Source organism: Vigna umbellata, chromosome 4 (genome assembly GCF_029865625.1).
Source record: "Vigna umbellata cultivar VRB3 chromosome 4, Vumbellata_1.0, whole genome shotgun sequence".
Lineage (NCBI taxonomy): Eukaryota > Viridiplantae > Streptophyta > Magnoliopsida > Fabales > Fabaceae > Vigna > Vigna umbellata.
In genome coordinates, this window is record NC_142168.1 from 12163151 (window position 1) to 12187858 (window position 24708).

The 24708-nt window shown below is 32.9% G+C and overlaps 2 protein-coding genes and 1 non-coding gene across 3 annotated transcripts; 1 reads left to right on the forward strand and 2 right to left on the reverse strand.

Annotated features, from left to right (window-relative positions):
• Positions 1-1308: 1308 nt before the first annotated feature.
• Positions 1309-7901, reverse strand: LINC1 (little nuclei1). Its single transcript, XM_088112542.1, has 8 exons — positions 7406-7901; positions 5855-6064; positions 5450-5703; positions 5080-5350; positions 4912-4995; positions 2565-4651; positions 2278-2458; positions 1309-1879 (listed from the first exon to the last, which is right to left on the reverse strand). Exons 1-8 carry the CDS (start codon positions 7616-7618, stop codon positions 1634-1636), a joined length of 3546 nt encoding a protein of 1181 aa, XP_087968668.1. The 5' UTR covers positions 7619-7901; the 3' UTR covers positions 1309-1633.
• Positions 7902-16116: 8215 nt separating this feature from the next.
• Positions 16117-22561, reverse strand: LOC124822298 (uncharacterized). The gene is made up of 7 exons (XM_088113861.1): positions 21897-22561; positions 20005-20151; positions 19283-19632; positions 17184-17928; positions 16996-17092; positions 16858-16912; positions 16117-16476 (listed from the first exon to the last, which is right to left on the reverse strand). The coding sequence occupies exons 1-7, from the start codon at positions 22372-22374 to the stop codon at positions 16414-16416; spliced, it is 1935 nt and encodes a 644-aa protein (XP_087969987.1). The 5' UTR covers positions 22375-22561; the 3' UTR covers positions 16117-16413.
• A 745-nt stretch (positions 22562-23306) lies between these two features.
• Positions 23307-23378, forward strand: TRNAE-UUC (transfer RNA glutamic acid (anticodon UUC)). Its single transcript has one exon. It is a non-coding gene; the product is annotated as a tRNA-Glu (tRNA).
• The last annotated feature ends 1330 nt before the right edge of the window (positions 23379-24708 follow it).

Here is a 24708-nt window from a genome sequence, read left to right on the forward strand (position 1 = left end):
GAGATAGTGAGGAACTATTTGTTTCCAAGAGACCTTGAGGCATTGTTTTTAACTCATACTGGGAATGCTTATGAAATACACTGTCATGGAATGGCCATCCTTCTCTGCTGAAGAGTTTGCTGTGTTTGTCAAATTCTTGTTTCTTATGTAGTAATATCCGAAACCTCCAATCTTTTACTTTTAACGGTTTAAAAAGTTTAATTGTAAGGAAGATGTTGATTTAGCACAATCTTTGTCATCGAGGGGTGTTCTTTCATCTCATGAAATTTTGTATCATCGAATGTCATAATATAGAAACATCCCTAACACCACGTTGCTGACGCCAGGGTTAGTGCCACTAATTCAAAACCTGGATTCTATAACTGTTTGGAGTTGTTATTTGATCAAGGACATATTTGCAGTCCATAACCATGGTGATGGCAATAGTTTCAACATTACTCTCTCCGAGTTTATCACTTTTCAATTGTTTCATTTTACCACAATTGAAGATTGTGTCTAAAGGAATCCTAGTCAGTGGGTCTGAGATTATTGGAGATTCGTGATTGCCCCAATTTAGAGAGGTTCCCAAAATACAACTCAAAATAGTCTAAAATTAATTATTGTATCACAACCAATGACGACAAACTATTTATAAATCAAAATATTTTCTTACACAACTTAAAATATGAATATGAATCAAGTTTAGTCATTACTCTTTTTATCTTAACTATCAAATTAATATATATAGTATATAATTGAGTATCCTTCGACTTATTAACATTGATATCTTTCTAAAACAAGTTAATATATTATTGTACATTATAGATGTCACTTACCAAAGGCCGGATGATACATGCCAAAGTTATCCATCCTTTAATTTTGGTGAACTTGTAAGAATGAATAATGGCCTTTTGAACATGGATGTGTATTGCATTGGTGCATGATCACGCATGAGTTTTATCTTGAATTATATTTTCCACGCATCTCATGCATTCATTCATCTTGTTTTGGCTTACTGGTTTTAGGTGAAAAATTACAAGGTTGTGGAAGGGTGGAAATTAGTGAGATCTAAAATTGAGAAGCACTTTGATTTTGCCATGTTGAAAAAGAAACTACCAATAAGGTTGAAGAATGAAAATTCTACAATCACACCACCTTATCTATAAAGTGAGAAAATATGAATATCAATCAGCTTTAGACTTTATTACTCATTAAATATTTCTTTTAAATAATAACTTGTGATCCGTTGATATTATCCACTGGACACGCCATAGACGCAAACCCAAATTGCCACCCGTTAAGTTAATACAAATGATACAGAGACACCCATTAAGTTCAACAATCACATTTGGCAGAAGAGATACAAACATTTGGATACAATCAATTTTCAAGGGAGGTAGCTAAAATCCAATATCTAAACTCTAGCTACACTATCGAATGCCTAAACTATCAACAAATAGCATATGTTCCATCCAAACATCCATGAAAACGTACACGAAAAAAATAAAAAGCTAGAGAAATTCAATCACCTCTCTCCTACGCACTACCCCTCGTGGTTATAATTATAGAGATCTACATCCAATTGTTAATACAAAATAACTTCCGACATCATCCCTAAAGTTGACGAGGTCAAGACATCAAGAAGCATGTGGAGTTATGTTGTAAAAAAATTCCAAAGCTTCTTCCCTATTGAAGCTTCACCGGGTTGTTGGTAATCTTCGTCATCCTCGTTCTCAACTCCACCGGCATCTTCCCCATGGGATTCACTCCTATACTCACCATCATTCTCCTCCGCATCATCTGCCGTTCCGTTCACCTCCTCACTCAAGGTTATATTGTTTGCGAAGGTCCCTGTGGTATCACCACCATAACCATCCCTTGTCTCAACACCTTTAATAGACTGCAATAATGACATGCAATTAACATTAGCTTCGTACTGTTCACCGAGTAAACGGTCAATAAACAGAAATTCAAAACTTGTTGAGATCCGGATCCTATTACTACCAATTTCCCAATTTTCAATAGTTCAACGATTCATAATGTAATTGTGTTTGTGTGTGCCCAACTTTTAATGTGTATTACGAAATGAGAATTCTTAATGAGAAGTTTAAGTCTGAGTCATACAATATATATGGATGGTCAAAAATTACGAGTTAGAGATCATATAACCACTGAAAAAAATAATGCGCAATTATCTTTAAATCTTAGACTATTCAAAAATGATTTAATGGTCTATATTTTATAGTTCTCTTTCTCACAATGGCAAGAGTTTCCATTTAAAACGTACACCATGCTTACCTGCTCAAGATGTATGCTTCCACCATTCTCATTAGTAATGCCCACCGAAAGTGAATGAGAAACTTTTGAGTCAACAATTTCCTCTTCTGTATCTTTTACACGATCAACCTCTCCTTCACTTTCCTTGCCACCAGCAGACATAGCTCTAGCGGAAGAAGCTCTGGCGGAAGTCGTGGCTCCACTATAAAAACTCAGCTATATTAGTAAGCGGACAAATAGTGATATAGAAAAGCATTTGCTCACAATCAAAAACAAAATGGAAACTGGTTCTAAATCAGAATACTAACGTTCTGGGTCGTCTCAAGTTATATCTTGTTTCACCAGCAGTTTGTGCAGGTGGAGCAGCAGCCTTCTGTCGCCTTTTTTTGCGCTGCCCTGGTATGACACTGTCAGAATGTCCTTCACTGGCTTCTCCATCATGCCCACTTACAGTCATTTGAGACGTTTGAACCCGGTTACGCTTCCTGACATTTCTATTGGATGGTCTCTGACTTTCAGAATCCACATTGGCAGAATCCTCGGCATTTCCATTTGTAAACTCAGTTTCATGATTATCCACAGATTCCGCAGGCAATTCAGCAGCTTCCCCAAGTATACCCCTAGCCTCTTTGAGAACAGCTTTCACAGTGTGTGTGCGCTTTACTCTGGTTCTTCCCCCTCCCTTCCTAGGTTGTTGTTGTCCAGCCTTTGAATCTTCTGGTGCCTTACTGTCATCGTTGCTCTGGTTTTCAACTATAGGATCTTGTTCGGCAGCTTCAACCTCTCTGATGTCATTGCCGGATAGTACCCTCTGACCATCAAAAGAATCATTTACAACATCAAACGACAACTCTGCTTCATTTTCATGGCCAGGAATTCTTCCGGGTGAATCTTCCCTGTTAGTTTTCTCAAAATCTTTTGGAGAACCAGGATCTTCCGTATCAAATTTACTAATTGGGGAGATTTTAAAAATCTTAGAGGTACATTTCCGTAGCCAAGAGATAGTGCCGACAGAAACAGGTGACTTTGGATCTGTTGCAGGAGATTCTCCAATATTTTGTCTTGAAGAAGCTAAATTTTCAATGGAATCTCCCAGAATAATATCACCTGCTAATTTTGGAAGAGAAGGCACCTCTAAGTTCTCAATGTCAACTGAAGATTGTAAATCAGACAGCACAAATTCAGAGATCATTTCCCCACAGTTTTGGCAACCCCGAAGTTTCTCAACAAATTCAATAAAACGTCGCCTTTCCACAATAAATTGTTCCCTCTGATTTTTCAGCTTCCTGTTGAGATCAACAAGTAAATCTATGTCCTCTTGCATTTCCATCCTTTGACTTTCAAGATGTTTTTTATTCTCATCAGTTTCTTGTTTCTCTTTTTCTAACTTACTTCTTTGAAGCTTAATTTCGTCCATTTCTCTATTAGCTACTTCTCTCAAGAAGTTAATGTTGTTTAATTCACTCTCTCTCTTTTCCTCAAACAACGTCTTTCTCTCAATCAAGTCTTTTTCCTTCTGCTCTAACTGATTCTGCACATCAGCTTCAAGTTCCTTTTTCTGCAGCTCAAAATCCAGAAGCATTTGGTTCTTTTGACTTTGTGCTTTTTCAGCTAGGCTTGACTTCTCCAACTCCATTTCAGCAGCGAATGACTCTTTAGCCAACGCAAGAGATTCTAACTCCCTTCGTATATGGTCCTGTGTGGCCTGCTTCTCGTTCTTTAACTTTTCTTCTTCAAGTTGTTGTAGTTTCAGTATTTCTTCCTTCTGTTGAATCACACTTTTCAGCTCTTTCTCAACATCTGCTCTCTTCAGATCTAGCTCATCCCATTCTCTTTCAAAAGTCTCTTTTTGTTGCCTTAAATCTTCAGTTTCCTTTAGAAGTAGCTCTTTCTGGTGTCTGTACTGATCAACTTCATGCTTCAATTGTGACTGCAATCGCAGGTATTCAGACCTCTCTTCCTCAGTTACTTTAAGACGTTCAATCTCTTCATTTATCCTCAGCAACTCTTGTTCATTGTTACTTCTTATTTTCTCAACTTCAGCCATATGTGTGACCAGTTCCTCTCTCTCACTTTCTATTTTCTGTTTCGTGGTCTCCAAGCTCCTTTCCTCAGATTTAATAGACTTCTCCCTTTCCTTTAAAGCTTTGACTTTTTGTTCATACTCTTTCTCTTTCTCTTTAAGCTTCTCTGCTTTCTTTTCCAAGGCTTGCTCCCGTTTTCCAACTTTCTCCTCCAAGTGATTGATTTCAGCTTCTTTTTTCTCCAGTTCTGCCAATTTATCCTTCAATCCATCTTCGAAGGATTTTCTTTTCTCATTCAATTCCACCTCAAATTCTTGCTTCTTCACATCAAGAATAGCATTGTGTTCATCAAGAAGTTTCTGCATCTCAACCTGCAAAGATGCAAGCTGTATTCAGCAAAGGAAAGAAAAAGTAGAGAACTATTGGGAGAAATCATTTGATAAAAAGCATGGTCACTAACCACCAGTAACTTTTGAATGACCAAAAGTTGAAAAAGTCATGGAAAAAATAAATCAATAAAATTCAGCAACTTACATACGACCATTGAACAGTCATTGTCATAATTTCAAAGAGCAAACATTAAGGAAATGAATATGTACATATATATATATATATATATATAAGAACATACTTTTTCTTTAGCATTGAGCTTTTCCTCCCATGCAGATAGCTCCTTTTCTTTGAGATCCAAATTTATTCTCAGAGAATCATATTCCTGCATCAGAGAATATGGACCCATAAATTCCAACAACCAGAAAAAGCAGAATAAAGGTAAACAATATCACAAGCAAATACTTACCTTCTCTTTTAAAGCTATATCTGCAAGCCTATTGTTCAGGTCTTCTTCTTTACTTCTCAGTGTTATATTAGTCGCATCAATCTTCTTCTGGGCCTCTTCAAGGTCCTTCTCTTTCTGTTGGCATAGTCTATCATTCTCATTAGCCCTTTGCTCTCTTTGGTTTATAATTTGTTGACCCTTGGCCAGCCTCTCTTCACCCTCCTGAAGTTTCTTCTCCCATTCCCACAAGTCTTCTCTCTGCTTAGACAATGTATTCTCATGTGCTTCTTGCCTGTTACAGATAAAAAATAATTATTGCCCCAATAATATTTCAATTGAAAGAGAGCAGAAAAATATTTAAACTAAAAAGACAATGAACAATAATAAGTACTCTGCAATGAAGGATAATCGATCCCTTCGAAGTGCAGATTCTTGAGATTCCAGGTCTTGTGATTTCCTATCAAACTCTGAATTCTTTCTGCTGATTTCTGCAAATTTGGCATCAGCCGAACGTAATTTGGCTTCTACTTCTAAAGATTTCTCTTCAACGCTAGCCACTAAAGCATTTGCTTCAGCCAACTTTGACTCCGCTGTAAATTTAATTTTTGCATTTTCTGATCGCATCTCTCGCAGAGCCTTCTCAAGCTGTTTGAATCGCAAATTTCTGGATATCAGTAAGAAATAATAGAATAATACAGATACAGACTATACACAAATAAAGATCATACAGAAGTCTTGCATTTTTAATTAAGGGAGAAGTTGATTGATATGTAAACTCATATGTTGAAAAACTTACATCAAGAACACACTCTTTCTCAACACCCAAGGCCTTCCTCAGATTCTCTTCTCGCTTCTCTGCCTCAGATAGAGCAATTAAATGAGCAGCTTTTTCTCGTTCCAGAGCATCCTTCACTTCTACTAAATCTTGACTTTGTTCAGTATACTTAGAAGTCCACTCTTTTTTCTCAATCAGAAGAAGTCCCATGTTGAATTGGTACTCATAAAGCTGGTCCAGAAAAACTTCTAATCAGGTCAAACCACAAAATATATTCGGTAGAAAATAATAAAACAGTTAGGTTGCACAGCTACACAAGCTTAAGTAGCTTATGATTTCCCTAACTCACTAAGATCCCCTTCCGATTATTTTATTTTCATTTTAACATCAGCCTAAATATCTTGTAGTCATCCTAAAGCCAAACAGTATTTATCAGAGTACAACAACATTCAGAGATTGGATTGGACAACCCAGCGTGAATGAAAATAAAAGAATAACACCTGGAGCCACAAAAATTGAGAGATAATTTCTTCTAAAATAGAAGTGTCAGGTTCAAACATCATATAAGCTAAAACTTATTCATACCAAACATAGAAGGCTGACCCTAGTCTTAGTGACAAAACATCTTTAAAATGCTAAATATCCCCCTCCATTTTTGACAGAACAATATAAATGTTAGTAACAAAGAATGGATAAGGACATAAATATAAGACAAGGCCAAAAACAACATAAACAAAGCAGTACAACCAAATTGAAATCCCCAAACTCTCAGAACTCATGGCAAATACACGCCTAAGTCTAGGATGGGTCATGAACTCGAGAACCAAATGAGTCATTTCAATGTTACTCCAAATAATGTGAATTTGTAATTTAATTTCTGAAAATTCCAGCACTCCTCTCGGTCTAAAAATCACCCAGGTTCAAGGACAAAATATAATAATTACCTTTACCGCCAAGCTCTAATATGAATCATAACAAGACTAGAAGGACAAAATAAAATCATTCTCCCCATTGGTCCCATAAGCAAGATTTCACTAAAAGTGACTTTGCTTCAACAATTTCATAATAGCCAAAAGGTTTCTTCAATAAGTAGAAAACATAATTAAAATGCGGGAGAGGCATGTGAACTGAGTTATCGAAAAGAATAATTAAGAACTAAATCCCCTACAGTTAACATCTTCAAATCAGTTCTAAGAACAAAACATACCAAGTTACGGCCCCAGAGCCAAGCTTCAAATGTCAGTACCCAAACCAAGTAAATAAAGAGCATATTTTTCAAGTTTAATGAAGAACCAAGCCAGACATGATTCCAAAAATTAAAATCTTACACAGAAGACACTTACGTAACAATTGTTCAATCTCCACCACAGCAATTACACACAGAATATTCAAATTAAAACCTAAAGCAATCAAAATTACAATCTCAACCAAAAAACAACCATTAACTAAGACTTGAAGGCACACTTTGTCACAGTACCGCAGCAAAAGGAAAAGGAATCCTTCAAAATAAAAACCAAAAGAATATTAAAAAGTTAAAAAAAAAAAACAAAAAAAACTAATCAACTAACTAACCTCCTTCTCGAGGCTGGAAACTCTCTCAACCAAAACCTCGCGATCCAAGTTGTTCCCGCCATTCTCAACAACCGCGACGATACCTTTCTCCTTCGCGCTCGCCCCATCTCCCGAATTCGGACCCAAATCCGAACCCGACCCGGTTCTGCCCCGAACCCCACTCTTGTTTGGCGTCAGGGACCAACCTGACCACACCTTCTGCGGCGTAAACATCGTCGGAAAAAAAAACAGCACAGCCGAATTCTTCACTCCACAGCGACGACCTTCGAATTCAACCTCAGCCTTGCTGCACCATCGCGAATCGCGAAAATTCGAAACCGAAAAGAAGAAGAAAGAGAAAGGAAGCCTAACTAAGCGAGCCTCCGGACGCGACCGCAGTTCCCAAATCCCGGCGAATTGAGGATTTGAAGTCCGATAACGTCTATAAAATTCTCAAACGGTTCTCTTCTTTCTCTCTCTACTTCTTTCTCCTTTCTCTCTCCTCTTTTTGCTTTATGCGCTGATCGCTCACGTTCCTTGTTTTTATTTTATTGGTTTAATGTCTGGAGCGTGGCTGAAAGTTCGAGAGTACCCTTACCTTTGTCAAGATCGCGCCTCCTCGCCAAGGGTAATATCGGGATTCTGCAGCGAGGCCTTTTGGTTTGGAACGTGGGTTCTCGTGTATTTTTTTCGACTGACGGTATTGCCCTTGCTAGTGGTTGGTAGAATAAGAAAATCTGAAAATATTAGCAAAAGAGACACTTTATTTAATGCAAAAATAAATATAAATTTTTAGTTGACATATATTACCCATGTTTTTCCATTAGAGTTTAAGTTTTAAATTAATAATTTGTAAAATAAATGCAATATTAAGAAAAAAAAATAATGTTTTGAGCAACTTAAAAATGATAGAAAATTTATTTGTCTTTTAACCCTTTTAAATTAACACATTATTTATTATCTATCAAAAAGTATTAAAGTTATAATAAACTTGCATTATATATTTTTATTATTAATAATGAAAATCATTTAAAAGCGTCAAATGGTAGAATATTTTACTTCATTTTAATAATATCACTTGTAAGCAGTGAGAAATAAGATTGAAGTTTCTGATAATCTTTTAGTGGATAAAACATGTTTTCCAATTTCAATTCGAGTAAAACCTTAAATTAATCTTTGAAATGAGTGTAATAATTAATAATTTTTTATTAAAATGTTCATATGCAGATATAATTAATTTAAAAAATTATATATATAAATTCTTTTACATCAAATATAGAGAAAAAAGATACATTTATGAGTAAATGATTTATAAGTAAGTATAGACCTTTTCAAAACATTATATTAAAAATGTAATTAAAAATAGAGTGGTCATATTTCAAGAATATAACTAAAATTTGGTTTTAATCTCTAATAAAAATAAATATATCTAATTTTAAAATATATTATTTGTAGACTTTCATAAAAGAAAAAATACGTTTAAATAATATTTAAGAGACAAAAATAACCAATCAAAAGTTAAATATGTTATATTTATATAGTAGGAAGTTCACTAAAATACAATATCAATAAAATTTAAATCTAACCAATAAAAAATTAATAACATTCTTTATTTAAAATTTTAAAATAATTAATAAATAAGTCTTCATTTTTATATATTATTCTAACATTCACATATTCTTATTCAATGTTAAAGATGGATTTAAGCTTGAAATTCTATTATAATAAAAAAATTTAAAAAATAGAAAATAGAAAAAGTTAAAAGACAAACTTTAACCTTTTGCATAGAATAAAAGTATATTGTATTTGATTTTCATAATTAAAAAATAATAATAATAATAGTAATGAAAAAATAGTATATTGGTGGGGGGTGTTTTGGTAAAAGGAATGGTTTTTGAGCTTGAGAGAAGATGCAGGGTGTGGCAGAGGGGTATTAAGTTGGAAAAGAGAATTAGCCAATTGGCATGGCCTTTCTCCAAGCTGTTAATCATTCTGCTCCACTCACACAACAACCACTCTTTACTTCTCTACTTCGGACTCCGCAAACTCAAAACCATAATATGTCTCTGTTATGTCGTTTTGCGGTTTATTAGAACATTGGGAAACGCAACTCAAAAATAAATAAGGACTTTGGCGAATGCACCGGCAAACACAACAACTCAAACAAAATAGGTAACTATACTATTTTTATGATGTTCTATTACACTCCACTCAATTACACTCTTTAATTATTAGTATAATCTTTTAATTTCTTTTTTAATATAAAGTTCGTTGAATAACATCTTTGTATTTAAAAAAATATTTCAGTAAGTAAAAATAAATAAAAATTATTTTAAATTTTGATTTTTAAATAATATAAGACTATAGTAGAAACATCTATCATTATATAATAATAAGGTTTTGATTTTGGATTGATGCATGTGTTTGTTAATGTTGTTGCTGTAGGGACCGATACGGAAAAAGTAGAAAAGGCTACTAACACTTACTAGGAAGGCACCCGTTTGTCTTGTGCACCATTATTACAGGAATAATTAAAATCTGATACTAATTCAAATTTAATTAAACCTTAATTTAAGAAATTAAATGTTCAAGAATTAATTCTGCCCAACTTTAAATGCGCAAAGATACTTCGACTTCATTGGTCTGCAGAAATAATTAGGAGAATTAATGCATTAATTACTCGTATCATTTTTATATCATGTCTTTTGGAAATTTTTCTTTTATTTTACAATCCAACTTTCTTTATCCAGTTCAAAATTAAATCACGCTAACCAGCGTAAGGAAACTAATTAAAAAAATTAAAAGAGAATATTTTCATTAAAAATTGTATAAGAGTGCATTGCAAAATCGTAGAAGAAAAAATATTTATAATTCTTAAAACACTAAACATTTATGTATAATAAATATTAAAGATGTTTATATTTTAAAGACATTTAATATGTTAATGTTTATTTAGTTTATTTTTTCAAAAGTAGCAAGATTAGCTTTAAAAATATTTGTCATAAAAAAACATTGTTTTGTTTTTTCTTAAAGGCTTAATTACCTACTTAGTCCCCATGTTAGGAGGTAATTTTCTGTTTAGTATCCGGTTTTAAAAATGTAGGCATTTGGTACCTATGTTTTGAAATTTGTATCAATTCAATCCTATCCAGTTAGGCGTTATAATTGATGCGATAAATTAAGGACGTTAATGAAGATGCATTCAAACATTTGATAGCTATTCCACCCAGGCTATCATTAAGGTCCTTAATTTCTCGCATCAATTATAACGCCGTTAACTAGATAGGATTGAATTGATACAAATTTCAAAACATAGGTACCAAATGCCTACATTTTTAAAACCGGGTACTAATCAGAAAATTACCTCCTAACATGGGGACTAAGTAGGTAATTAAGCCTTTCTTTTAATATATATATATATATATGGTATATCGTGGTCTCTTATTAAGGAATATGAATCTTAAATTTCCCCGTTTTATCTTCCTACTAATTTCCAGCTTTCACTATTAAGTTAAAGATCACTCTAACCAGTGGTACTAATAAATAAATTAAACGAGAAATATTTTATTAAAACTCTATGAAATTACATTACAAGATCGTAACGGGGTACATTTATATGTTTGAATAAAAAAATTATGATTTAGTTTTTTAGAACACTTGTTATTTGTCTATAACATTAAATCTTTCTTGTAATATTGCTTTTATTTTTGGTATATTCTCGAAATATTAATGAATTTGTAATTCTGCATCGAAGAAAATATTTGTTCTTATAATATAAAAACTTTCTTATAATAATATCTCATTAATTCTATTAATTATTGTTTCCTATACTGAATATAATTATTTCACTTTAATAACTTGTGCAGCTAATAATTATATTAAGAAATAATATACATATGTATCATCTAAAAAATATTAAAATACATTGGTGTTGGATGTATTTAAGTAAAAAAATTATATTTTTTCAGTAAAAGTTAAATATAATAGTTTACAATAATTTACACATTTTATTATAGTAATTTACATCTCTTCGAAGTTATATTTCTTGAACTATAATTCTGATCCATAAGCATATGAAACATATATATTACGATGAATACAAATTTTATTTTAACTCGTCTTATCATATACGTATGCAAATAAAAATTAAAGGTGTTTGATGGTAAAGTTATAAGATAATTTGTGATTTTTAAACAAAATTATTTTCAACTATTTTTGTCAATTTCTTTTGTAAAACTTATCGAAATAAAACCCATGATTTTAATTAATATTTGATATTATTATGACATATAACATTGTAAAAAAAAATACTTTACCAGAAATTGTAAATTAAATTTTGAATAAATTTAATAATATGACAATATACGATGTTTTGCACTAATTCATTAACAAGACATATATTAGAGTTCGTTTGTTTTTAAACTTTGTTCAGATGAAACAAATTATTCAAACATCTTTACTGCTAAATCTTTTCAAGTGTGTTTGTTTAAAATTTCAATCAAAAATAAAATGTGAAAAATATTTTTGAAAAGTTTGTAACAAACAAGAACTAATTAAAATTCTACGTCACAAGAAAATAGAAAGTTAGGTAAAGTATTTAACAGTTTTAGTTTCTTCTAACAGTTATTAGAAATAGTCGAGTGATTCATTTGTACGATTTTTTTAATAATTACTTTTATTTTATATATAATAATAATAAAATAATCAAATTAGTATATAATGAGTTATGATTAAAATTAGATTGTATTATTATAATTCTCATTATCAAAGTAATTAAATCGTATGTGGAAATATAGTAAAAGAAATATCACGTCAATTGTGCTCTTTCCGCTACCACACTCTTACCACCGACTATTTTGAACTAAATATAGTAAAAGAAATATCATGTGAATAGACTTAAATATAAATAAATCTAATTAATTATATCATATTAAATGATATCATTCATTCATAAAATACTTTTTATTTAATTGCAGTTTATTTTCAATATATGTTTTTATTTGTAATGTAAGAACCTAGAAAATAAAGTATTAGAGTAGATCGGTGTATTAGAATAATGAAACGAACTATATTATTTTAAAATAATCTTATAATATAAATAGAACTTTCTAAAGCTCGGTTCATTATGTAAATACAATTAATCTCTCCATAACACTATTTCTCCGAGTTCTCTGACATCTTTCTATAATTTCTCTCTATTGAGATGTCTGATTGACAATGAGGAGGTGCCCAGGCGTTCACAGCGTAGAGGGCTACATAACTGACCGATTAATTTCTTGATTTTAGTTGGTAAGCTGTTTTCCCCCTTTTCACATCATGTTCTTGAGTCGAGATCATGAAAATTCTTCTGTTGCATGTGTCTTGTAGTTTTCATCTTAAGTTCCTAGTTCAATTCAAGCTCTAAGAGCTGTTCTCTATCACCAATTGGTGAGTTGTATGTTTCTGTTGAGTTTCATTGCGGTGCAAGGTACTGTTGGAGTGATTCTGTGAGCGGGGCAGTTTATCTCTAAGGTAAGGGAAGCTAGACACTTTCTTTAAATTAGTTGTATGACATGTGTATGCTGAATTTTGTGTTATTATGTTGTTCGGGTCATATTTTAGGTTTTGAGTAGATGTAATTGTATGTATTATAATGTAAACTGTGAAATTGTGGAATGATGTTTGTGAACTGATTTTGGATGTGATGTACACTGCAATTGAGTATGTTAGATGAGTGTAATCTGTTATAATAGTCATGATAGTAAGTTAAGTGAATTGGGTAGTGTTTTTGGTCATTTTAGAGGAACTGAGGTAGTGAAATTGAGAACTAGAGGCCAATGGCTCATTTGGTCTGTTGGGGCAGTTTAAGTAAAGTATATGTGACTTGTTTGAGTCATCAAAATGGTCAAAAATAGGTTTAAAGTGGTAGATTGGGATTTGGGTCCCTAAGTTGATGAATTTGATGTTTTAGAGTAGGAATTGGTTCATAAACACTTTAGATTGATGTTAGGAAGGTTTAGAATGACTTAGACAAGTCTAATTAAGTTTATAAAACAATATGAGGGTGTTTGAAGTTGGGAAAAATAAATAGAATTGCTATTTGGTGGTTGAGTTGCATATTTCTGCAGAATTTCGTTCTGTAGATTATGCAGACTCTCTGTGCGAATTGATTCACACAGTGAGTCACCCTAGCGAGATGCTCTCTGTCAGGGCATCGCACAGCGAATAAACACGTTGCGCGAATGGTTTGAGAGGGTTGCTCTCTATTTAATGATCCGCATGGCGAATCAGGGCGCTATGCGACTGGGTGGGGTCTGGGACTACTGCCAATTTTATTCGAATAGTGAATAGGTGCGCTCTGCGAGTGTTTAGGGAGTCTGAGCCACTGCCTGGGGCTCTCGCATAGCGATTTCGGGCGTTATGTGAGGGGTTTGGGGTATGATACAATTAGGAGTTTATTCGCATAGCGAGTTTAATAGTTGTGCGAATGATTATGAGGAGTGGGTCTCTGTTTGAGGATTCGCACAGCGAGTTGGGTCGTTGTGCGAGAAACCTCTGGATTCGCTCTGCGAATGTGTGCGCTATGCGAATGGTCCAGGTTTAGTTCACTCTTTTCTTTTAGTCTTAAGTTGATTTAAATGAATTGTTGAGTGCAATATGAAGTATGTTTAAGTTTGTATTACATTACATAATTGGTTATTGTCATGAGTTATGTTCTAAAGTGAAAGTATGTGATTTCAAAGTATGGTTAATGGATGTAATTACATGATCCTTACGGAGAGGTTACGTGGTGATGCCCTATGTTGTGATCCAAAGTGAAATCTCTTGTTGAGATTCAAGTATGTTTAGAATGAATGCAGGAGCTCAGTCTTGGGGGTTATCCTAAAACTCCAATGGTCTTTCATTCTCAAGTAGAGAAGATTGATCCATGTCGTGAGGAGTAGCAGGAGGTCCTAGTCTTGGGTGCTTCTAGTATGATCCAAGGTGAGTGATAACAGACTAACTTCGTGAGTGTGGTAGGGTGAAACCCATTGGCAATGGCTTTGCAAAGCAGTAGAAGCCACCACGAGTTCACGATCCGCCATAGCTCGGCAATCATTCTAAATCCGGACAATCAAAGTCAGTGTAGTGTCATGTATAAAGAGTTTATGTGATGTGAATGAATATATATGAAACTTAGTAAATGAATATATGATTAATCTTGTTTAAACTAGCTTACCCTGTTGTGTGTTTGTGTTTTGTATGTATTGGTATTCTTTCTTCTGCAATGATCATCCTATGGGTGTGAGCAGAGGGAGATGGGGTGTCTCTAGAGCAGGCATTGGATGAAGATGACGCGGCAGCTTAGACTAGTTGTTTTTAATATTGTATATAGTTTTGTAGTAGTCTGTATATAAAGTTTTAAATTCTATGATTATTTTGAGATAACTGTGAAAGATAATACTTTATATTATAGCTGGATGACTGTTCTAGATTATTATATATGTGATGATTCTATATTATATAGCTTTACAATATATTTTTGGGATGTTAGATGTAATATTAAGTTTTAGTAAAAAAAATCATTAAAACTAGTGATATTGAATAATATTAACCAAAATTTTTAATTAATATAAGCTAACTATTTGTTATATTTGAATTTATAAATAAAAAAATCTTTACTTTTGTGTGAAACCTAATTTTTTGTTTGATTGAGATGTTTCTTTTATAGAATAAATATAGTTACAATTTTATTTTATGTTGAGTGTATGAACTATATCTTTAATTATTTAACTATTTATTTATAAAGTTACCGTCATCTATTCTAACTGTTTTATTTAAATTTTTCTGACTATTTTTAGAGTTACTTTTTTTTTCCTTGATCAAATAGCATCAATGAATTTGTGATGTAATAAGGATTCTTTTATCTCGTTAAGATTTTTTACAAAGTTTATTCCTGCTCTTTAATATATATTTTTATTGTTTTTCTAAGTCTGAGTTAAAATTTAGATTCTGACAATATGATTCATCAAAATTATTATTTGATTTTGATATTATATTATTTTGAATATTTTTTATATATTTAGACTTTTTAGAAGTAGATTTTTAACTCTAATCGAACGTGTTAATGTTGTAGGTTGAAATACAATAATGAACTAAGGAGAGTTAATAAATTCATTCTACTTTAATTGTTATGAAGAAAAAACCTATGAATTTCTTAGTTTTACTATATTTGGTTTTTGTTGAGCATTGAAATGAATTTGTATATATTTGAATTAAATTGAATTAGGATGATGTTATGTTGTATTTGAGTATGAAGTAGTTGTGTTGAACTAAAATGAATATGAAATCAAAGAAAGGAAAACACTTGAATCGAAAACAAATGTACATTCAAAAATAGGATCTCTATAGAAGATTTAAAAGAAAAAGAATTGAAATTGAACATGATTACTTATTGCTGAGAGATGAAACAAAATGACTCTTACCATTTGTTGATACTTCTTCAAAAATATCAAATGTCTATTCTTTCAATTCATATTCATCATCTTCTCGGAGACACCTATTAGGATAGTGAAATTTCACCAAGTATATTTGCATCCTCATAAACTAACATGGAGCTATACCATACAGATTAAGTTGAAACAACTGCTTTGGTTAACGTTGTCATGCAACTTTTTATGCTTACCGATGGGATCATTCACGTGGAAAAAATAATTCAGTAACAGCTAATGAAGTTTTACCATCAACGAAACCAAAAATTGGTAACAGAATAATGAAGCACCAAAACAAAACTGTTCAAAATTTGAAGACCGCTAAAAAGGGGTTACAAGTGAGAATGCATGGCCAAAATCTGTCGGGAGAGGCGACAATCTGCACTCTTCACTGCGACAGGAGAATACAGAGACAAGCGTCCAAAATTTCGAAAAGAACAAAAGGACCGTTACATTATTCCTGGATAAGAAAATAATGATACAGAACGATGGCATCATCGTAGCCTTCACAAAACTTTTATTGCTAAAATTGGGTCTCTGCATGCATACAAGAATTGAGATGATCCACATTTGGAGCATTCATATCCACACCTGTTCCCTGCTATATTCCCTTACAATTACAGGTACACTTGTGGGTGGGACCTGTTAGGATTAAATTGTTAAATCTTTTATTTTTCGTGATCGTAAATCAATACTAAGTGATAGAATGGAAAATACACCTTAAGACTATAAGAAATGCATTTACTTTACAACAAAAACAAAACAGCTATATTATGAGGATTAACCTCGTTTAAATTCTTGTCGTCTACTATTTTAATGTATCTCTTTTATCTAATATTTGAGGAAGGATACAAGTAATTTTTTCCCCTTTTATCCTCTTGGATTTTCTTAGTCCAAATTGATCTTAATTCTGATTGTGTCATTCTACTAAAAAGTGAGACAGAATCCATACTAGGAATAAGGCACACTTTAGGTATTTTGCTAGCAGCAACTAAACAAATCTTCTTTAATTGTAGCACTTACCATGCCATAATCTGTGATTATCATGGAAACGTAATCTGAAGGTGTTGCATCATAGCTGGCATCAATATAGAAAATGGCAGGGTCAGAGTAATAAAATGACATTTTTGGTTTTGTATAATGTAAATATAAATGTCTTACATCAGATTTAGAAGTTGCAGATTTTCAGTATGGGCCCAACCTTCCAAGTGGTTCACATCCTCTCTACTCTGAACCCTAGAAATGATGTCTGGATCACCTGTAAGAAAATTATAGAAGCATTAACTTTTTTCCAGACATAAGGCAAAAGAGATCGGTGCAATGAACGTGATCTCTCATTGTTTACATACCAAGCTCATTTGAGCATATGGAATCATGCTGCACCCTTTCATGAAATTTATAAGCCTCACAGCATACTAAAACAGGGACACGAAATGCATGGGCAACCATTGCAACACAAGCAGTCCCAACTGCTGAATAAACTGTCCCATTAGACAACACTGATGAAGCACCCAGAAATACTCGAGTAACTTCCTTCATTATGTAGGAAACAGCATTTATATGAGTGTATGTACAGCTAAGACCCTTCTCCACAAGCCTACGAAGCAAAAGTTTCCCTCTAAGTCTTGGACGAGAGTCTACCACTACAACTCGAAACTGTTTACCTAACTCGTGTGCATGTAATAGTACCATTTCAACTGCGGATGAAGACCCATAAGTAAGAAGAACATCACCATCTCTTATTTTTGTGATAGCATGCTTGACTATCACCTTGTCGGCAAGTAGAATTTTCTCATTTATGAAACGCTCAACATCTGATTGAAGAGAGGTTTTTGATTCTGACTCGGATATCGTCAAAGGTAGCTTGGCAATTCGACTTTTGAGAAATCTAATTGCATTGCCCATACTGATAGAAAGTGGTCGACACTCAATGAGAAAAGAAACATAACTACTCAATCTTGCTGTTAAGTCTCTCACCAGAGTCTTCTCGGATGGAACCCCGTAGTCTTTAATGGCCTCTTGAAATGCTCGAAGCATAGCAATACAACGAGCATTGCCACCAGTTATATCTCCAGAGAGATACTGCAAACCTACCTGATTATCATTAAGACCACAACGGTTAAAGGAAAACACAAATAAAAAGTGCAAAATTTATAAAAGACATTGAACCAGGTAACAACTAACCTATCCCGTCCCATATCAGCCACAACACCTTAAAAAAAATTTAATGAACTCATGATTCAGCTTATAGTATCTTCATTCATACAATAGGTCCCTAGATACAATTTGTTTTCAGTTCAGATGTCATTTAGGATGAACTTTTACCTTTCACATAGTTCAATGTCTTAGACAAAGGAGTGCAAAAAAAAAATTAGAAGCGTGAAATCATTCTGAGCCCTGTAAGGAGCCGAACATATTTAAGGACTGTAACTCTTCATACTATTTCATATTCTTCATCTTGCCTGGCCTATGTTCTCATATGAACCATGCATGAAATAGATAATAGCTTTAACCTTCAAGCGTCTTACTTCAAGCATACTATTACCTAAATCTAGTAGTACTTGTTTTGCATTCAACTTCCCCCTCCTTCCTTCCTTCCAATTGACTTCCACTTCATGTTCATAATATCAATACCAAAAAAATGAAGGCAGCAATGCAGGGTTGGAAACAGTCCAAACTATAACCAATAAGGTGCAAATTGTGCCACCATCATTGTAAACTCCGAAGAACAATGTAGGATTTTTATTTTTATTTTTTTTTATAAACTGTCCACTTTTTAAAATGTTTTAGACACCTGAGAACCATAGTAATCTTACTATATAAGTGACTTTTGAAACTTTAACTGCGAGTAAAATACCTAAATGCTTGGAGACAGCATAGAATTTACCCCAGAACGTGATGCATCACCATGCAAAATTTCAACCATCGCACTGCAAATAAGCTTAAGGGTCTGTTTGATGAATATGCAAATTTCAGTAATGATATTTTTTATTGATGAAAAGCTGAAAACAAAAGCCTATAATTTATATGTTGGAAGAGTCATAAGTCCGGAAATTGTATAAATTAAACTATTAGAATTTAATATATTACATTAGGCTAGGTATAAAGAAACCATTTCCATTTAATGATTTAAACATGTTGCGTGTTGCAGCTGAATGAATACAATAAATGAACTCCAATATGCTGAATGTTTGTTTTACGATTCTTTTCACAATAGGCTGTATCAAACACTGATTTAAATTAATTTGGTGCTAAAATCTTCTGTTTTCAATATTCAACTTCGTATAGGGCAAGGAACCCCGTTTATCATGTGATCTTATCTAATTGGTGAGCTATGAGAATGACATTAGAACATCATATATTATGAATCGATGGATCCTAACCCAACTACATAAGAAACATGAGTTGTAAAAAAGATTAAACAGAACAGTAGAACAACATAAGCTACCTTATAAACAGCAGGATGCACAGGGCCAAGGTGGAAAAACTTTGCCTCAAGATCTGGTAGCTGACTCCCATGTTCATACTGTGGCAAATGCCTGAATAGTTCAACTCTGTTCTTAGCTTCAGTTTGTTTTACTACAGCACGTCTTTTGGCTTTCTCCACTCTGCTTTTATCATCATATTGCATCCGCGGTTGAGGAACATCTTTCTTTCTATCTTTTTCTTGTGAACGATCAACCCCTTTCTTATCAGAGGCTGCAACTGAAGCATTATCAACTTTTTGTGGGGGCTTTGCAGCTTTAGCTGGTTTTACATTCACTGAAGCCAGAGTTCCAGATGCCTTATTTCCTTCGGCTAACAACACATCATATAAAGGCACGAACTAATAAGCAGTGTTAATCACAATGAATATATTAAAAAAGAATATATGTGAAATCTCATCATAAATTCCCAATTGAGGCTTCCAAAAATAATTTCATTTTATACATTGGGTTTGAAGAAGCTAGATCCAATGACCAAACAAAAAAAAATGTGCAACATTTCAACAGGAAATGTAAAAATAGACGACCAAACTAACAACTACAACTTTTAATTCACTTTCTGAGTTTGTAGAGAAACTTCACGTATTCACATGCTCTAGCTGAAAGTTTGTTTATGCCTAAAATAAACCTGATCAACACTGCATAATCTCAATCAAACAAGGGCAAGCTAAACGCCAATACACACCTTTTGCAGCAGCCTTAGCAGCTCGTTGAGCTTCTTGAAGAGCTCGTCTTTCAGCTTTTGAGGTCTTTTCTTTCTTCAGTTTAGTACTCAGAGCTTGGTCTTTCACTTCCATGGTCGATCCTCCTCCCTTGTCTGTTCTCTCTCTCTCTAAAGGGGATTAAGGAGAAAATGCTTAAATACCAAATAATAACTTCATATTGTCAAAGATTCCTTTTAAAAGGCATCCAAGGAAGAACATGAAAGATGACAAGAACCAGAAAGATCATGTTATGATGACATCTACCATTGCCAACAAGCAAGTTAGACTGATACAACAATTATTCTTCATATGTTCTGACTGGACAATGTAGCAGATGACAAAAAACACAAGCAATTCTCTTTTTAATAAACATCTATCTTTTGTAGTAAATATCAGAGCCCAAAGTACAAAAAATCAGAAAACTAAGATTTAAAGGGCACAAAATTAGGTGCATTTTGTGATTTTTTTTGACATAATTTGAGTCACTTACGAAGTGTTGGCTACTACTTCTGGAAAGTAACCACAGGGTATACGAAGCATCAGGTACTACTATAGCTTTAGTCAACATCAAGTACTTCATTCCAACATTCAACTTTTTTTGTTTCATTTGGACATGACTTGAATCCAATTTTACCACAAAAACAATAACTGGTTCTGTTTGTGAAATGTTTTAGATTTAGATAGCAACAAATAGGCATCTATCATGAAGTCAATTATAATCATTTCCCTTTGCATATTTTTACTTATCTAAAGTCATGTTATTCAATGATATTGAATTACACTTGCATTGAAACTTAGTTTCTAGTTTTTCTTCTTCTTTTTATCAAGTTGACTTTAATTACAAAAAGAGTAAAATATTTAAGGAACTATTCAGGCCAAGATAACCACAATCAATGTTTCAACCAGATAAGCTAAAGCATGGTTCTGTGCTAGTTGACCCCCCATAGTGAGTTATAGGAATAATTAGTTAGTTAGCTGCGGGTTGGGATAATCAGATAAATAAAACATGCTGTTTATAAATAAAAAAATGGGTTGAGAGGGAGATACATCTGGTCATTTGAGAATGGATTAGACCCTTAAAGAGCGGAAACAGTATTGGTATGTTGAATAACATCCAGTGAAATCATTCATTTTTGTATCTTCTACCCTGGCCTAAGACCGCAGAGTCCATGGTTAGATCCAAGTTAGAAAAACACTTAGACTATTTAAAAATCACCAATAAAAATTTATTATTTTCTTCCCTTTAGAGTATGATCTTGTTCTATCATTTTGTTGGTATGAATAACAGAAGATAGTCCTAGCCACAACTGCAAATCTCTGATTTTTTCTGGTGCTGGGTAATATTCAGCCCCTTTATCTCGAATTTTATGCAGTCACACAAACTTCAAGCAACTACAAACATACTAGTGACAAAATGTAACCAATTTGTGAGAAGTAGATAACAATAATAAAGAATTTTCTTGCACTACTTTTCAATTCAATATTAAACAAGACATTCAGCAGCTTCACTTTTGGAAATACAATAAGCAAGCTGAAAGCGTGTAGTGCAGAAGGGATAAAGACCAAGCAACACTATACTGTGAAACATTCTGACTAGTGATATGCACAGTAGAGTTGACTTACACTCAATAAGCTATCAAAAATTAAATCTAGACGACAAGGAAGCTGAAAGAGCAACTACACAAGACTTCATTCCATTCAATTGCATGTAACGATAAACATTCATCCCTTTAGATGTGCTGACACAAAACTTTATCATAGGTATTAAATATTGAATTGAAATTTCATTTTACTTTAACAAAAAAATTCAGTTCAAAGCATATTGATTCCTCCATTCAAATAACTGAACAAAGCAAAAGTAGCAAAACCTCACCTCCAGTTGCAAGAGAATCAGCATTCACCGTGGTTAATTCGCTGGCTAAGACGCTACTGGCCTTCGTCGCCATCAAGTCAACCCCTCCCGTCAAGTCAACCCCTCTGCGAGGAGACGAAGAGACCACTTTACCGCCCTCGAAGAAGTCTCCGTCGTTAACAACCACCCTGTTCGAGTAAGAGGACGGCGCTGGAGACATCGGAGCGGGAAAGAACTCCGACGAGCTAGAATAGCTCCCGGCAGTGACCGATTCCTCGATGGATGGAGAAGTCGGAGCGGGACGGCCGTGGAGGCTGAGATTCTCCGACAAATGGCGCGGCGGTGGGATCATGACCGGCGAGAGGGAGTTGGCTGCGGGAGAGGCGTCAAGTTTGATCGGGTGTGGAGGACCCGATTGAGGACGGTCGGGCGGGGCGAAGAACCCGACTCTGCGGACCTTAGGATCAATAACGGCGCGTGGAGCTCTACGCGCATCCATGACAGAAATAGTAGATGGGTTAGGTTTTGTTTGGGTCTAGTAACTTTGGCAGAGTATCATGGCTGGGTAGCAAGGAAAGTAAACAAACAGGGAAGAGTTTCTTTTGTTTTCTTCTCTTTTCTTCAGAAAATTAGTGAACAGATTTGAACTTGGAATTGAAGTTGAAGCAGCCAAGACAAATAATGAAAACAACTACAAATAAAAAAAATTGTTTGTTTATTAGCACTAATGTGTTTTTAATTCATGTGTTTTCTTGCCAATTGTTGAAGTCTTGATTTCTCTATTGATAAACGTCATGCCTTAACTTTACAATACAAGTGGGTTGACTTTCTCAATTTAAGTTAATATATGACTAAATTTTTTTATGCTGGAATTTTAAGGTTGTTTTGTGCAAAATATATTAATCTTTTTTTAATAAATCAAAATTAATACATTTTAAGAGTTATTACAAAAAAAAAAAAAATCAGCATAAAATTTGAAATGAACTTTAATGATTTTAAAGTTTAGGCTTCAAATCTATTAATATTCAAATACAAAAACATTGATTATATTTTATAAAAATGTGAAAATTAAAAACATATTCTTTTATTAGTTTAAAACTAATGAGTTGTGTTAATTTAATTTTTCATTCTAATTTAATCTAAATAAATAAGTAAAAGAAAAAAATATATTTATTTAGATGTATGTTTTTACGTTTTATTTTTTAATTTCTTAAAATGGTGTTTTAGTTTGTTTAAAGAATTCACACTATTAATATCTTAATTTTTATTCAGTCTTGATTTTTTATTCTACTGATTTATTGTACAAAGCCATAAAAATTATCTTAAAACATTTAATTTAATTGGTTTGAATTTTCAGTGATTTATTTTTTGGCATGAAATATAGGAGAAAAAATTAGTTAAAATATTTCGGATACAATTGATATCAACAAATCCGTTGTCGTCCAGCGGTTAGGATATCTGGCTTTCACCCAGGAGACCCGGGTTCGATTCCCGGCAACGGAATTTTTTCACTTAAATCTTTTTTTATATTTGTTCTGTGTTATGCTTTAACCAATGAATGAATATGCATATTAAAAGAATTTAAAGCATATATATAACTCTTATTATTATTATAACATTTTTTAATGTCTGTAGTAGTCACTTTTTATTTTATTTTTACATGTTATAACTCTTTTGTTCAAACAATGAGTTATACATTTTTTTTTCACATTTTAAATTAACTTGATTTCTTTAAAAGCATGCTTCATTTATTAGTATTATAACAATTTTTAATGTTTGTAGTTGTTACTTTTTACTTTATTTTTACATGTTATAACTCTTTTGTTCAAATAATGAGTATTTTTTACACATTTTAAATCAACTGTTTTTCAAAATTGAAAATTATAGTTGTTTCAAAAATATAATATCAAACTTGAGAGCTAGACATTAAAATGAATTGTTTTTCATATCAAAAACATAGTTTAACTCGTGATAATCATATTTTAATTTTTTTCACTGTGTAAAATTGTGACGGTGAAGTCTTTCCTGACAAAGTAGAATGTCAGTCATGATTGCAACAAAGGGGTCATGGCTTTGCATTATTTTGTTAATTTAATTTTGGCTGCACTGATAATTAATTAATGCTAAAAAGATATTTTCATGATTGGCATATACCTAAATAGGTTAATGTTTTTAAATTTAAAATTTATGCAGGTTGGTCAAAATGGTCTTCGTGGCAGTCAAAGAAAGTCACAGTAAATAATTGCTGTTAATTAATGAAGAAAGTGCATTGACATTGAATACAGGATTCGTAGTTACGTCATCAACCATTGTATCAATTACCCTATTAATATTCTTATCATTATAGTACAGGGGCGCAAATCAGTCTACTTTTCATTATCTATCTATATATATATATATATATATATATATATTATAATTAATTTAAAAAAAAAGAAAAAACTACTCGTGCTAATGAACGAGTATAAACACTAGTTCTTAACAAAAAGGTCAACACATCTTAGCAGGTTCTTAGTCCTACTCTTGATCACGAGCTTAATAGTTAATATGGCTGTTGAAAATGTTAGTATATGGTTTAAATGCGGTTTTTGTTTGGTGCCTTGGTTTATATTATTGAGTTTTTACTTTATTTTATTATGACATACTTTGTATGTCACACTTTTAATTAAAAATATCTCAAACATTATTAACATGTGTTACACTTAATAAAAAAAAAGTTGTTTTTAACATGTATTACTCTAAAATATGAATGATAAAGTAGGTTATAGTTTGAGGGTCAATTTGTTAATTGGTTTAAAAAGGATAGATTAAGTTACAAAATTTTCAGTTTGTT